General features: G+C 37.3%; 2 protein-coding genes across 3 annotated transcripts in view; one reads left to right on the forward strand and one right to left on the reverse strand.

Annotated features, from left to right (window-relative positions):
* Positions 1-4,921, reverse strand: part of LOC114525223 (alcohol dehydrogenase class-3-like) — a 99,503-nt gene extending 94,582 nt beyond the window's left edge. Inside the window, 6 exon segments of the mRNA XM_028546450.1 lie at positions 616-687; positions 689-703; positions 850-982; positions 2,391-2,478; positions 2,838-3,081; positions 4,686-4,921. Coding sequence (XP_028402251.1) covers positions 616-687; positions 689-703; positions 850-982; positions 2,391-2,478; positions 2,838-3,081; positions 4,686-4,706 — 573 coding nt within the window. The 5' untranslated portion in view covers positions 4,707-4,921.
* Positions 4,922-6,294: 1,373 nt separating this feature from the next.
* On the forward strand, positions 6,295-13,639 carry LOC114525157 (coiled-coil domain-containing protein 6-like). Of its 2 annotated transcripts, none has more exons than XM_028546378.1 (9): positions 6,295-6,554; positions 8,982-9,131; positions 9,556-9,684; positions 9,829-9,932; positions 10,402-10,565; positions 10,802-10,958; positions 11,036-11,100; positions 11,265-11,380; positions 11,586-13,639. In XM_028546378.1, exons 1-9 carry the CDS (start codon positions 6,339-6,341, stop codon positions 11,667-11,669), a joined length of 1,185 nt encoding a protein of 394 aa, XP_028402179.1. In that variant the 5' UTR covers positions 6,295-6,338; the 3' UTR covers positions 11,670-13,639. The 2 variants fall into 2 exon arrangements, with proteins under 2 accessions (XP_028402179.1, XP_028402180.1); XM_028546379.1 differs by having other exon boundaries at positions 11,277-11,380.
* The last annotated feature ends 3,338 nt before the right edge of the window (positions 13,640-16,977 follow it).

Consider the following 16,977-nt stretch of genomic DNA (forward strand, 5'->3'; position numbering starts at 1 on the left):
GAGAAAATGCACAGGGGTGGATGATGGTTACACCGAATTTATAGCTACGAATATAATATAGCTATAGTATGGTATATACACCGAATGTAGCTATATATTATTATGTATTTAGATAATAAGTTTAAAAAGTTGTTTTTTTTTTGCAAATAATATTGTTTTCTCTCATTTTTAAAGTTAAATGTTTAAATTATAGTCCGCCTTGTTTCGCTCGCAGCCTTTTCTGGACTGGCGATGCCACTGGCTATATGAACAACGTATTCTCGTTGTTCTGTGCCGGAAAACTGAACAATTTCAGAAATATCCTCGGAAGAAATCAAACATTTGATTTATTGAATGAGAATGATTCTGAAATAAAAAACTGAAACACAGCACGTGCAGCATGGCACGTGTTGCATGCGTGACAAACCAAAATAATTTTTCAATTCGCAATGAAGAATGCTCGTGATAGTTTGATGTTGAGCTTGTAGATTGGCGGTCTAGAAGCCCAAGTTGCTAGTAGTTCCCATTGCCCTACGACGACGCGATTAGCTGGAGTTGTCGATTTTGCCCCCCCCCCCCCCTACCCCCTGGCCTGCAATGAACCCATTTACCCACCAAACAAACGAAATTTCAAACCTTAGCTGTATTAACAACAGCACCATATCCAGTTGAAATGCCGCATCCAAGCAAACACACTTTCTCCAAAGGGAGCAGCCTCAGAAATCTAAAGGGAATAAAGATTCTTACAAAACACCCAACTAAAAATAGCAAGGAAATCCAACGAAAAATAGCCTCAATACTAGTTGTTTTCACTAGTTAGAAGATGCATAGAGTGTATCGGAAATTCGGAAATGTATTGAAATTTCTCACCTTAGCGACGGCAATCTCGGGAAGAACCGTGTACTCACTGAAAGTACTGGTACCCATGAAGTGAAAAACGTCTTGTCCCTTGCATCTAAATCTTGTTGTGCCGTCAGGCATCACACCCTTTCCTTGAGTTGCCCTGCCAAAAAATATTTACAAGAATATATTTACCCCGGGTAGAAGGTTGAGTGAAATTAGGTTTCATTGGACCCGTTGTGTAACTATAATAATTATTATCATCATAATCATCTTTATTTCATCGACAAAATACATAATATCTTATGTTCATAATACTAAAACCTAAATTTCCATATCTTTTGTTTTTAAAAAAAAAACTTGCCGGGATTTTTTTAAAAACTGGACAAACTGCGACTGTACCACCCACGCACGGTGAATTTTGTCGACGAAAAAAGGCGGGAAAAACAGGGAAACTAAACTTTTAAAATTGTCATAAGAAAAACGCAGGAGAATTTGGAAAAATTGAGGGCGGAAAAGAGCCGAAATTGTGGCAGAATTATTAGGGAAAAGACTGCTGTGTTTCGTCAAGAAAGTCTTTGAATTCTTGGAGAAAACAAGTAAGAAATATTTTAAACTATTCGGTTCTTTTTCCGAGACTTTTGATAAACTATGGCCAGCTTTTAAAGTATAAACTGTGACTTGCAGTCGATGGTTCTTCCAGAATTTTCCTTCCTTTCGTTTTTTCCCCACCAAAAACGTATAAAAATACACCTCACGATTCACGAAGCAGTAATTCAGATCCGCCATTAATGGCATGAGTTCTTTTTACAAACACTACACGTACACTTTTTACAACATACCATAGGCAGCCCAATGGCGAATGGTTTTATTTGAAGTAAAAATGTACACTTTGATCAATTTCACACATATATGTCATTTATTTACATGCTAATATACTTAAATCTTGTTACTTACAAGGGGCGACTTAAGTAAATATTAAGTAACAGAAAATAGGTAAATCATATTAGCATGTGAATAAATGACATGTGTGAATTTCATCAAAGTGTACATTTTTATTTCAAATAAAACCATTCGCCATTGGTGATTGGGCTGCCTATGAACATACTTAGCCATTTTCATGATATTTAAAAGCTTAAAAGACTTAAAAAGACTTATTATTTGCTGCTTATCCTCCTGGAAAGTATGAAACTTTCCTGAATTGAATTGCTTTCGTTGAAAATTGAAACTAGTTTAAAACCAGAAACCAGTTTGGATGGAGTCCAGGGGCCGGTTGTATCAAGCCCGTATAGCTTAAACGACGGATAAGTTCAAAATAGAAATCAAGTCTCTTGTGTTATTCAAAAAGCAAACAAAATGTTTTTAACCTTAATACAAAGTTACTGTTTACAGCTACATATTCAGTGCGTAATATTCAAGTTGACTCGCTCAAGAGAGATGTAAGAGTGTTATTTGATTTTGACTTATCCGCCATTTAGGCTAAACGGGCTTTATACAACCAACCCCAGTGGTAGAAATCTACCCCCAAATCCCCACAGATTCCTTAATTGTAGAATCATTATTGGTCATACCTGATGGCAACACAGAGATTGGTTTTCTCACTTTTACAATATTTACATTCACGACATTGAGGAATGTAGCAGGGAATGACATGATCGCCTAAAAGACAGAATTTACATGATTTTACGTGATTTGATGTAACAGCTTCAATTCTAATTTACTGCCACTGCCTGGGGGTGTTGTTATTTTTACTTTGGCAGGGATATTGGTGGAAACTACAAGCTGAGTGAAATTTCAATTGAATGAATTTAAAGCTATGAAGTTCACCATTATAAAAACCAATTTTCTCCCTGTATGTATAGTATTTCTTTATCACCATTTTAGCAATAAGTTTGTAAAATATGTTAACTGCAGGGGAATATGTGCAGAACCTTTCTCAACCTCTTAGTGTGAGGTTTATCACTCTCCCTGCACCACCCTCCCACAAAACGTCCATGTATGCTACCACCCACACCAACCTGGTTTAAGAGAGGTCACTCCTTCTCCAACACTCTCCACAATGCCACCTCCTTCGTGACCAAGGATACATGGGAATCGTCCCTCAGAATCAGCACCACTCCATGTATAGGCATCGGTGTGACAAACACCAGTTGCAACAAGGTGAATACGCACTTCTTTTGCTTTAGGGGGGGCAACCTCAACTGTTTCAATCGCAAGTGGTTGTTTTGCTTCCCAGGCCACAGCTGCTTTGCATTCAATTACCTGCGAAAATGGGAGAAATATGTATTTTAAAAATATGTGCCAACATGATAGACTTTAATTCCATGCATTTAATTAATGAATTCTAACTCATTATACACCTTGCATAACTTGCCTACATTGGTTGCCAATGTGGTTATTTTAATCACTTTAGTATTTCATTCCAAGGGTGGTGCCCCCCTTGTTGGGGAACTCTAGCCTCCCTGCCGAGGAAAATTTTACAATTTGTCGGGAATGAACAGGAGATATTGAGTTGCCCTCTGTTGTTCTTAGTTCTCCCAAATAAAACAGATAAACTGTATCAAAATTTAACTTTATTTTACATTGTACATGGTTTGTGGCATAAAAATTTTCATGAAGAAGTCTGTGATAAGACTCTGAAATGTTAATTTCCAAAGATCTAGAGCAATCAAATTTCAAAACATACGCTCCAAATCTAAGGCAAGAGACTGTAGCAATAAACCAAAAACTGTGCTTCCTACAATTACATGTTAAATAACAACCAGCCTCCCTGTCAGGGACCTTAGCCCCTGTGTCGGGGAATTCCTGGTGCCACCCCTGTTTTATTCAATCAACACGACTAAACACTCTTTGCTCGCAGTTTTACAGCATTGAACATTAGTTTCTAATGCGATTATTTTAACCACTTTGGTATTTCAATCAATGCACATGACTAAAAACTCTGTGCCCGCAATTTTACAGCATTGAACATTAGTTTCTAATGCGATTATTTTAACCACTTTGGTATTTCAATCAATGCACATGACTAAAAACTCTGTGCCCGCAGTTTAACAGCATTGAACATTAGTTTCCAATGTGGTTATTTTAATCACTTCATTTAATTTACATGTACATGACTCTAAAAACTCTGTGCCCCCAGTTTAACAGCATTGAACAATGTTGTGCTGCCCATATTGTCCCAATTTGTCAACAACATTGAACAATATTGTGCAATGATAATAACAATTGTGAACAATATGGGCTAAGGCCAATTGCTTAGACCAATGATTTTGTTTTAACTTTCAAAGCAAATACAAATACATAATTATGCACCCCCCGCTTGGTACAGTCCTGTTTCTCTCTGTATTGTCAGACAATGTTTGCCGGAATATCAAAGTGTACTGACAAATTAATACCTTAGCTACTAAACCATGCATTTATTTATAAGACTTCCTGTCTGAATGTATTCTTCTGAAAAAAGGATTTAGAAAACTTGATTTGTACCAGACATTGATCAAGATTATGGGTGTATAAACTCTGCGTAACGAACGAGTCATCTGTCAAGAAATACTATCTGAAAAATTCTCCCGAATAAACAAAATTTTCTGAGGCTTTCCGCCCAACTTCAAGTTTGTCTATACGGATGTTCGGTCCCGTATTTGAAATCAATGTTTATTTCAAACTGATGTGACTAGATGTCGCAAAACCCGAGGCAAAACCAGTCTCCAGGTTATTGTAATTGCTATATTTAGTCAAGTGGCAAACATTTATCATGAAAATGCCGGATTATGCAATCGGCATTAAATGTTATATTGCAACGTTCAAATACAATTCAAGACTACATCCTGCTGTAAAATCATCCCGAATCAGACCCAATAGCTGCCTACCTTTCCTGCGGTAGCTGACATTTTAGTATCTATGAAAATACCAACAGATTTTCGTCAGAGAATCAGTTCGAAGGAGCAAATAAAGGACTGTTTGCAACGATGATTAAAATAAAAGATTGATGTTCCAATCCAGTACACGTGGTTTACTATATTTCTCACGCACAATATTTTTATAACGCGGGATCAGTGAACTCTATACAACTGGAACGATAACTCCTGACAAACATCCCTATTCAGCTTGAAGCCAAAAGAGTTTTTCTGAGTTTTGACACGAAATATTTGATGCCAGTCGTTGGCCATCTGTAAAATTGAAGGTATCGAAAAGTTATATTTTATGTGAAAATTTCAAGACTTAAACTGCACAGGAAATATTAAAAAAAAAAACAATTAATTAGTAACCGGAAAAAATTTTCAAATATTTTTTAGATATTTCCCTTTTAAGCTAAAGTCTCGAAATTTCTACACGAAATTTAACTTTTTAAGCTTAAATTTCATATTCGGCTCAACATTTAGCTCAAAACTCATAAAAAGTAAAAAGCACTAGCTTCAATTTCCACCACCCCCCCCCCTCCCCCTCCTGAGTTATCGTTTCAGTTTGTTTACAGTTCAATGCGCGGGATTCGGGAAACCAGGTACAAACAATGTAAAGTATAGTACAGCAATGTACACTATGGGTTGTATGGTGTATTTTATGTTCAGTTACAACGAGGGGAACAGAGGCCTATGGAGGTCTATGGAAGGATATGGTGGAAGAATAACCTGGGCTATGGAGCGTTGAGGAGGCCTATGGAGGCATATGCGAAGCGACATTTTACTTTTGTTTCGGAGCTCTCAACTGCGACCATCTGGAACAAATTGCTCCAATACAAAAGAATAAAGCCCGTTTTCCACTAGGCGACTTTTTTCACACGAACAGTTAAAGGCTAGGAAGCGATTCTACTTCTTCGCGGCGAATTTTTTCGCAAACCAATCACATCACTGGATTTCAGATCCATATATCGCTTCATTCAATATATTGGCCTGGTGGAAGGCTTTATAGCTGTCAATAAAGTGTCATACATGTAGTTACTGTAAGTGACCCCTCTTGAAGTGTATCACGTTTCCTAATTTGCCTACTTTTTTACTTCACAGCCGACAGCGCACCATAGCCCAGCATGGCCTCCGTTATGGCGTCCATAACCCTCCATGGTAATAACATGGTGTACTCGACCTTGGACGAAACGAATTTATTATTTACATAATAACTACAGTGAAACATGCAATTTGATTGGCCAATTTAAAAGCATTCGCGGTATTCTCAAAATATTGTTCTTTCACTTTATAAAACAATATAGAAAAAATACCAAATGTTTTTCGTGCAGGATAGCGTCGTTCATGCACTAGGGATGTTGCTCGATTTTCAAAAAACAAAAATCCGAGTTGTTTGCTTGAACGAAAGAAAACGATTATGGTAATATGTTGGCTAATTTATTCAACACTGTAATAGAAAATTCGCATCAAATGATATCCACCAATACCACCTTTCCGTGATTTGTTTTATACCCTATACTACCTCATATACCCCGTTATACCCTTCTTCCAGGCACGCGATCGAGGTCACTCGCGCGTGCAAGATCACGAAAAGCTATATTTGCACAAGGACAGAAGCAAAACATGGAGAATTCCTCTCCAAATCAATCTTCAGAAGGGCCTTCTGGCTTTAGCGACAGCGATATGAGCGCAGACGAAAGTCTCTCGGCGGATAAAAGCAGAATCGCTTCTTTGGTACAAGAAAAGCGTGTTTTAACCGTAGAACTCGAGACGTACAAGCTGAAATGCAAAACTCTGGCGGAGGAAAACAAAGCACTTCGAAAAGCCAGCGTGTTTATCGTAAGTATATCGGATTTTCTTTGGCCTTTAAGGGCTTAGAAAGGCTTCACAATAAAGTGAATATTCAATAGCAGAACTTGCTTTAACGATTGAATACGTTGCCCCAAAGGTATCGTTAAAATTTCGTGAAGATCATAGCATTAAATATGCAAGGGGGTTATATTAGAAGCACGTTAGTTCTGTTGAAACAACATTATGTTTCAAATATTTGCTGATCAGCAGTTTTAAGCAAGAGGAAAAAAAACCTTGCCATCGGTTGAAACGGGATTCTTCCGTTCGCATTCTGTTGTGTCTGTGATTTTCGACTGGGAAACACTCCAAAAATGTTTACAGCAACTGAACGCGACTCGCTCAGAAAAACAATGCTTTTCAAAGATTGACAAATACTTGAGAAGATATGCATGATAATGAAAGGCTGTTCATATCAATCTGTGCGGTTCTGAATATAACCACAAAACCGTTAAAAGCAAATGCAAGCCATATAATGGAACACTGTGTTTTCTCATAACTAAAATCCAAGCCAACAACATACTTCTATACATACTTGCTTTTCCAGTGTATTTAACTTAAGCAGACTGGCTTGATATGAATAAAGATATGAAGTTGGCCTCTCAAATATGATGAATTTCTTTCATATATGATATTTCATTGTTTACATTGCAAAGGGTTTTGGTTCCGGAAGGGCTGGATATTTTATGAACTTTATGTATAAAGTTTTGGTTCATAGTATATTGTAAAAAAACTCTTTGCCATTTTGACATGAGGGCCTTCATCAGGGATGTCAAAAGCTTTTGTGTAAATTTCAAACAGGTGAAGAAACACTTCTATTTAGTATTCGTGAACTACTAATTACTTGTACAGGTGCATATTTCAGTTTGGCAACTGTGGGTTATAGCCATCGTATTCACTACAGTTAAAACATCAACCTAGGTTCAGTCTGTATTTGTATTTGTTCAGAATAGCCAGTTGGACAATTTAGTCTCATTATTCTATTATTAACTTTGAAAAAAATTAATTTATATAGAAATAAGTAATGATAATAAATTGAAATTTGCATAGTTTGATTACTAAAATCATCAAACTGTCTATGCCACTGTTTGTAAACATTTTGCAATAGGCAATTTCAGCAGTTTATGAAAGAAAAGTCATGAATGAATGCCATCAAATAATGCAATTTCCAGTCAGTTTTACTGAAACCTTTTAACCTATTCCATGTGTAACCAAATTTACTTTGACTATACATGCATGCAAACCAGCATGTGCAATATTCCTCTTGAAAAACGTTACCCACTAAGTTGGAGAATAGCTTATCAGAGTCAGTTGATGATATCTTGAAGAGCGTGGCACAAGTCCAGACCTAGATGCTTCTTATCTCCTTCATATCGAACATCTATACAAGTATCCTGTCTTATATAAATAAAGTTCATTCTATTGTTTTCAACTTGAAAACATGGAAAATTTGATCGTTCCTTTAGTTTTGCTTAGACTTTCGCACAATATCACATTGGAATTTTAGTAATTATTTTATAAATAATAAATTCAATATTGATTTTAGGCCACATATTTCTAATCATGCATTGTTCGTCCCCATCAACTGAGTACAATACTATCTAAAAGCCCTTTAAGTAATGACGGAATAAATCCATTAATTACTTGCTGTTGGGCAAAGCTGCCATGGCAACTAATACAATATGGCAAATTAATCCTGATCCAAATCTGAACAAGTTCAGGGAAACTATGCACAAAATGACCTGTTGGGCTAATTCATTTCAGATGCACAGTATAAATTGATGCTTGAATTATATATATGTGGGGCAAGCATCACTGTGGAAGTTTGCTAGTAATAACTCTGTTTGCTAGAATAACTCTGTTTCTAACCGGAAGCCAATTGTTAATGTTTTACTTTGTTCATATATTAAGAAACTGCCAAAATTTCAGCACAATACCAGCATCAACCATAACAATCCACTATTATATATAAACAAATTACGCTGTGCAAAAGACCTTTAGACACATGTTTTTGACAGCTAATTCTCTTGCATTTGTTTCTAAACCATGGTGATAGATGACAGATATGACATTTTCAAAGCCTATTTGATCTTTTCCAAGCCCATCTTGAACAGCCTAAAATGTATTTTGCATTTAACCATTGAAGTGGTTTCTATTTTTACTTTCACCATGTGAGTCTATTTGTGAAACCAAGTACAGTACATACCACTTAAGTTTAAGAATTTTTAGCCTTGGTAACACATAGCATTTTGGCTATTTGCTCCAGGTAATTGAGAACTCTCTTACTTGGCCATTTCTGACTTTGAACATTCTCATTTTGAACACTTTGGAACAATAACAAAGTCGTTTACATAATTGTTTTTAGTACAATGGAGTGTAAATTAAAACATTTTGTATTATGGTGTATTCCTTCATTAGCAAGCAAAGGCCGAACAAGAAGAGGAATTCATATCCAACACATTGATGAAAAAAATTCAATCGTTGAAGAAAGAAAAGGAATCCTTGGCCATGAATTATGAGCAGGAAGAGGAATTCCTGACAAATGACTTGTCCAGGAAATTGATGCAAGTATGTTGCTCCCTGAAGCATCCTATTCAATGTGACAGCATTCTCAAATCAAAAATCTATGTGCAATTAAAGTTGCCTAAGGGTCAGGTGGGAGAGAAATATGTACCCAGTGCTCATAAGAGGCCTTAGCTTAGAAATATGTACTCTATCTTGAGGGTTTCTATTGCCTGTCATTGGGCCCAGCAAGGAATCCATACTCATAAATTTCTCCTGGGCCCCCAGTTGGCACTTGTCCACCATAAACTACAGACCCGTCTACTGTTCATAAAAGTTACTATACTGTATTACACTATACAAGTATTTTTCTTGCAATTTTATGTAAGATAAATCTCTCAATAAACCAATACAATATCTGGAGAAGTTACATACACATAGCAAAGATATAATGAAGTGAATGTTTTTTTTTGAATAATTTTTTCCTCAGTTGAGGCAGGAGAAATTTCAGTTGGAACAAACTCTTGAGCAAGAACAAGAATTCCAAGTGAACACACTGATGAGGAAGATTGAAAGACTAGAGGCTGATGTTGTCTCAAAGCAAAGCTGCCTTGAACAGGTAAGTGACCAGTGTTGTCCATAAATCATTAACATCTAGACTAGGATATAACAATTGTTGATTCCACATTTCTGCTGAATAATGTTGAATAATTTCTGTTGAAAGCAAAGCAGTTCAGAATTGTTTTGTGTGTTTATACTGTAGTTGAGGAAAGAAAAAGTAGACCTTGAGAACACTTTGGAACAAGAGCAGGAATCTCTTGTGAACAGGCTTTGGAAGAAAATGGAGAGGTTGGAATCACAGAAAAGGTAAGGAGAAGTACATCCAGGCTATTTGCTAGTGCAGACTGGGCTTAGGAGTGACTTGAAACAAACTATATCACCATAGTAGTGATCAGCAGTACAGTCAATAGTCAGGAACCTCCTCAAATTCCAACGACTTTAAAGTGTTTTTCATCAAAGAAAAATGTACTGTCTGAATCCACTACCAGCGGAAACCATGTCAAAAACGGTATAGAAATAAGAATATAAAATTACTTCTTAATTCAGCCTTTTGTGGTGCTGATTTGGAGGGTGGGATTTTCTAGAGGGGCACCCCCAGGATATCAGCTTGTGGTACAACTCACAGCTTTCCACCAGACACGTTGTTCTGACAAAGTTTGCAAAGCGTTTTACAAAATTTAAAACTTCACTGTCAGATGCTGCAGGGCGTGCACTCTTGTCATGCTACATTGAGTTATTGACCAAAACTATAATTTTCTTCCTCTTTTGGGAAAAGAAATCTTCAAGAGAGATTAGAAGAGCCCGTATCAGAACCACCCTCACCCAAGGAGCTAGATGATCCAAATGACATCACCATTAAAACAATGACCTCCAAAATTAAGTCCCTCAGAGACGAAGTGAAAAGGCTACGAGGTCAACTGCTTGCTTCAGAGAAAGAACGTAAGTATACTACCGCTGTATGCCTGTCGCCTGACCTTTCAAAATAGTATAAGTCTTGAAATTTCTTAAGCCAAATAATTTCTGAATCTTTCGAATAGTTTTGCACACTGAATATTTCTTCTCAAAATTCAGAAACCTATTTTAAAGCACTGGCTTTATCAAACCCCTTCCCCCCCCGTCTGAGGGATCGTTCCAGTTGTATTAAGAGATCACCGAGCCTTGCATGCTTTTTACAGATGTCGAAAAGATGGCCGCGCTTGAGAAAGAAGAAAGACAAATCAAGGAAGAAAATATTCGTCTTCAAAGACGGTTGTTGTTGGAACAAGAAAGAAGAGAAAACTTAGGAAGACAGTTGTCGGAGAGCGAGTCCAGTTTAGAAATGGAGGATGAGAGGTTCTGTACTACTTTATAGAGGAAAGATCCATTGCAATTAATAATTGCCTCAACTCATAGACCTTTATCATTTTTAGACATTTCAATGAGTACAACACAAGCTATAGTGGACATCGCGAAAGGACGAGGTCCTTATCACCAGGTCAGTGAGAATATTTTTAGGTGAAGTAATTCATAATCAACTTTATACTTCTTTTAAAATTAATTTTCCATTGCTTTAATTTCTGGACAAAAATGTATCACCGTAAAAACTAAGGATGTTTGTAGATAAAATTTTATCATGAACGTACCTTAATATTGTTCTAGTTGGTTGTTTAGCATTTGGTTTCTCCTCCTCGTCACCTCGCTCCAGTCTCCACTCGTCCACAAGCAGTCTGGCGTCGCAAAGTCTGCCAACCATGGGAACCTCTCCGCCAACCGGGGTGAGATACTTCATGTAATCATTATCATACTACAATCCTATTTCTGTTCCTGGAAAGTCATCAGAAATATTCAATAACCTGTGACTATTGCATAATCAATTTTCCTAATCAGGTTTTTGGTAATAGTAATAATGCACCTTTCGCCAGCTAGAAAGGAAGTCGCCGCGCTCTGGATAACCGTCAATCCATTTTTTTAATCCTCTAGAGGCATATCAAACACGTGAGCCCTAAGCCAAGCAAGCCAGCGGCAGGTGGTAGTGGGGCAAGCTCATCAAGTACAACAGTATGACAGATGAAGAATGTGTGTACCATAATAGTCTATGTTGTTTGGCGCACGGCCTTTTAAAGGTTTCACGCGAATTGAAAATCTCCAAAAAAAAATAAATATACCCGTTACCTTTCGGTATCAGTCTGAAAACTAGCACTGGATAGATGTATCCTCTTATGAAATTGGATTTTTGACCATGTTTACTTTCCCCAAAGCCGAATTGAAAATGCGGACACATGTTTTGCTGATTCAAATCAAAATGTCGCAAACGTCAGCATGTACTAGCTGCTAGTTTTCAGATCACTGCCTATCAGCAAGCCAAATTGGCGATTGCACACCCCCTTTTAAAAAAGCACCCAATTCAATGGTTTGCGGAACAGTTGTTCCCAGTTGATGAAAACAGTGAATCATGAATTAGATATTGAGGAAGGTTCTAAACAGGGTTTTTAACATTGAAAAACATTGAAAAGTGAATTCTTTTGAATCTCTAGTGCTTTGAACCCTGACAGCAATGGTTATACCCTGTTTTGATCAGGGTAACCAATGTTAACAGTTTTATCGCTGTACTACAATAGATGAAAGGCTACCAGAAAACGTAATCTCGGGGCTTTCGGTTAAACCAATGGCTTGCCCGTCATGTACAAAATTTGAACGCAGGAATTTCATTTTCCAAGGCGTATTGGAGGTAGCCTTTCATGTACTATGTAGTATAGTATGGTTTTCACCCTCGGCGAGCACCAATTGTTCAGCAAAAGCTCCTTGAAACCATTAGGAATTAGTAAAAACATGTAAATATTAGTATTGTGGATGGCTTTAGCAAAAAACGCTTTAACTGCAAAGTGCAAACGGGCATGAAAGGTCGCACTCACTTTTTGGTATAGCACCACAATGGAAGAACATATCACAATAGAAATCTAGAATCTAAACATATTGATCCTGGTTACTTGAAAAAGCTTGGATAAAAAAAACTTAGGGACGGTATTCTTCAAACGACTTTAATTAATCGTAGTGTTTGAGTAGTAAAATTCGATTTTTTAAAGAATACGTGGTTTTTGAGAATAAGTTGGTGTAGCGTTCATTTCAAAACGCTTGGAATTTGTGTGTACGCTACCTTCTACATTTGCATGTATACCCGGTTTTTTTTTTCTAAAAATGAGTCGAGATATTTTTTTACAACACCGTAAGCAATATGTGCAGTAATTATAGCCTAGGTCTTTTTTGTGTTGCAAAGTCAGCGTTGCAAAGAAAAGTTCCAGAGTGAATGTTGCTAAGATTTTAATGTAGCAAATATAAAAACTACACTAAATTGGCTTCCGTTTTTCACACAAAGTCTTAAATAAGTCCGATAACGGATTCCACACACTGGCGCTCAAATATAACTGACTTAGCAACCGAAATAACCGTCAACTACGCAGTTTGCCTTTTCGAAAAGGAAAACTGCTTAATTGTCGACAACTAATAATTTAGATTTTAGTTGCCGACAACTTGCGCGACAGACTACGTTTTTTAGTTGGCGATAACTTTTAGTTGTCGATCTCAAATAGTTGTCGACAACTAAATCCCTATAGTCTGTGGAGGCCCTTAGTTCCTCGTTATCACTTGACTGCGTCTATTGTATCGATTAAAGACGTAACAACAGCCGATCTAGAGGCAAAAATATAACCCATTGTAGCCTGCAGACAGCAATGCCAATGGGAACAAAAATGTTTAATTGATCAAAAACCGTAAAAGATGTGCTAATATAATTCTTGAACGGTTTTTTCTCCGCTCAACACGAAAACAACTCGCGGGCCACAGCATGCGTTGGTTGTAATCAGCTTTCCAAAATAATCCGTCGAGGATTAAATATCTTCTCAGATATATGATATGGCTTCTGGAAGTTGTTTTCGCGATGTGTGGATGATAGTGTTTAGTGGCAGAGATAATTCTGTCAAAGTAAATGATGTAAAATGATTCTATTGTAAAAAACCGATGAACAAAATTAAAATCCAAAACCGTTTATGGCTTGTCTAGTTGTCTTTGTATATTTTTTCTTGCATTTGACGTGATAATCTGCTATTTTGTGCGCATTCCATGCTAAGTTTACTTCTGCGATAAAAAACCTCTTATGTTTTCCTTTAGCTATACAAGTGATAGAACCAACACCACCATTGTTACAGACACTTCGAAAAGGCTGTTTTAATTACAGCAACTATTAGAATTAGGCCTTGGTAAGCCGGTCGACAGTTCAACTCTAGCCTAGGTTGACGCTACATCATTTATAAAGTTGAATATGTTTCTCCTGGCCTGCGAGGTTGATGTTTCTCATAAATGTTTACTAAATTAATAAAAGTCTCGTTTTGTAAGGTTTTAAACCGAACACTGGTGCAGCGGGAGATAAACAGCAGATTAAAATTAACCTACGGTTAGCGCAAACCCAGTGAACTCAAAAAAGACTGGAACGATAAGTCGATAACTCCGCCGCCACTTTGTCTTTGAAGCCAAATTAAAGGCCGCCATGCATTGCTCGTCACAGTCACCCCATTTCGTTTCATGTTCTCCCATACTTTGGAGTGAAAATTGAAATGAAAAAAAGCCTCAACCTGTAAGTTTCAACCTTACATGATCGTTTTTCTACATAATAAAAAACAATTCCAAGCGAATGAACTTTAAACATTGAACTTTAAAAGGGTTTTTTCGGTGCCTTTAATATTATTGATAATTAAATATTAAGCACTGCCCCTGTCGATTCTCAAAAAACAATGGTTGTTCGTTTGAGTGGGTGTCTAACCAATCAGGAGCAAGCGTGCCAATTTCATGCAAATTTACTCAATTTCATGGAATTGTACGGTTCGAAAATGAGAAAATTGAAAAGAAAATAAAGCAGTAACTGCTGCAGTCTTGCAAATAACTTTTTGCATATAACAAATTCCTATGCCAACAACACGCATTTGGAATTTCAGCTACGTCAGCTCAGCATTCAGGATATGAATTTGTTTCTTCCCCCCTCTCTTAACCGTGTCACGCATTGTGATATTACGACTGTGTACATTACAATGGGTAGCTTCTGTGTTCTTTGCCTGAACTTAAATGTTTTCGAGTCGCGTTTTATCTAATATAAACCGCTTTTAGAAAAATACGGAAGGTAATTTGCTCACGTTGGCATTAAAAACTAATTGAGAACGTGCAACAACTATCTACCCTAACAGAACTATTACAATTTTTAAATGATGCCACTTTTTTCAAATATTTGCATATTTCGTATTTACTGCACTTAGCCTAAGTAAACCTAACTTTCAAATGAAAGAATAATTGTCAACCGTGCAGGTGTGTTGTTGAAACGCTTGTTGAAACGTATGCTTTGCGTGGTTCCAGAATATAGCCTTATTTAGAAAAAGAATTACCAAGAACGCATCCGCCAATGAAGTCAAACAATTGTGCGAGCTTCTTCTTAATGACATGTTGGCTTTTCAACGCTGGATTGACAGTTCAACATGTTCAAGCCGAACGCCTCAATACTTTGAGAAGGATTTGTAATCACACAAGAAGACCGAGAAACGAGTCTAGTACTTTGAAGCAAATTTACGATCGTGAAAAAAGACAGAGCGTTTTTGATTATCGTAGAAGCTGTCACCTCTCCCAATGCACTAAGAATAGGACATTATTCGAGGCCTCTACGGACCCTGGTTGCTACTGCGATGAGTCTTGCTATAAAATATTCCATGATTGCTGTCCTGACTACGAGAAATATTGCGGACGACAACAATCGCCAGGAAATTGGACGGTTTCATTGTGGACATGTGTCGAGTCCTTGAGAGCGACATCCTGGAAAGGGTATACTATTGTGGGTGCGACTGGTGTATGGATGATTTCTCAATGTCCAATAAACTGGCAATTTAACGAGTCGAGGATAAGATGTGAGAACGCCCCATCGAAATTCTCTTACCCCGTGGAAAACTACCTTCCTGTTGTTGGAGCGAATTTTCGGACATATCGGAACAAATACTGTGCCTTGTGTAATGGGGTGAAGGATTACACGTCGTGGAGTATCATAGTTGAAACGGAAACGTACATCGTACCGCCTGAGAAATCCGACCTTAATGCTAGACTGAAGTTTGTAGAGGAAAATGGAGGGATGATTAAGAATATTCTTCCCCAGTTGGAACCTACAAGATGGTGCTTTGGAAAGAATTATATCGGCAATTGTGATCCGATAAATGTTAACATGTCCTTGCGCAAGGCTTGCCTTAAAGGCCCGGTGGAAGTAGTGGCAGCCTATGGTTCATTCTTTAAGAACGATGTATGTGCACGCTGTAATGGCCGACAGTTAATGTCTTACCAGTTGCTTTTAATTTACAATTCTGGTGCATTTCCCTTCTCGATTGTTTTTAATCTGAGAAAAGCGGGTGGATTGGCTGGTACCTCAGTAATCACACGGAGATTGTGCTCACCCGGTACGGTCTACGATACCAACTTACTCTTTTGTAGAAAGGCGTTTACCATTACTTCTTCCCGTGGCGGGCTAACGAACGAATATTTGATAATATCGTGGTTCAAAATACCTTTTTACGACCCTGATAATTTAAATCTATGTTTCATGCAAGCTTTAACTTCAGAGTTTATGCTTGGGCGCAACCAAATCGCAAATCTTTCATTCCAAAAGCAAGAATATGGACGAATAACACGTAAAAAGCACGTTGCAACATTTCACTTAACATTGACGCCATTTCAAACCTTAGTAAAGGCTAATCAACAAAAGTCTATCTTTAATACAACAGATAAAAACACTGCATTCTTGAAACTTTTCAATTTCACAGGAAATTTCAGCGTAACATGTGAAGATCGAAGTTTTCTAGTCTACAAAGTTATTTCGAAACAGCTTTCGTGCTACGGCGGAGAGAAGTTTCAATCACACGAATACAAAATCGATGAGAAGAATGGAAATTTTCTTGTAATTGAGACAGGAAAGGTACTTTTGTTGGAGGATTATATTACTAAAAAAAAAGAAGATGGAAATATTACATTATGTCCTAAACTGCTCTTTCCAGATTGTAGAGAAGGTGCTTACGTGATTTTAAGACCAAACGAATTCGTGATCTTCCCAAATTTGTCCCTTTATTACAACGCGACAAAGAAAGTATTCAATTTTGGTGACTACGTAATTACTGAAAACGAAAACAACAACATTTTTAACAGAACTGAAAATGCTACCCGGCGTATAAAGTCAACCATTGCTGTTTGTTTATCGTTCAAGAATAGTTTCAATAAAACCGTGACAAAATACGACACAATCACGACAAGTTATGGACTAAAAGTTCTCACATTAGTTGGTTTCATTGTCTCCATTATT

The sequence above is a fragment of the Dendronephthya gigantea genome, unplaced genomic scaffold, assembly GCF_004324835.1.
Source record: "Dendronephthya gigantea isolate DGI-Jeju-01 unplaced genomic scaffold, DenGig_1.0 000033F, whole genome shotgun sequence".
NCBI lineage: Eukaryota > Metazoa > Cnidaria > Anthozoa > Malacalcyonacea > Nephtheidae > Dendronephthya > Dendronephthya gigantea.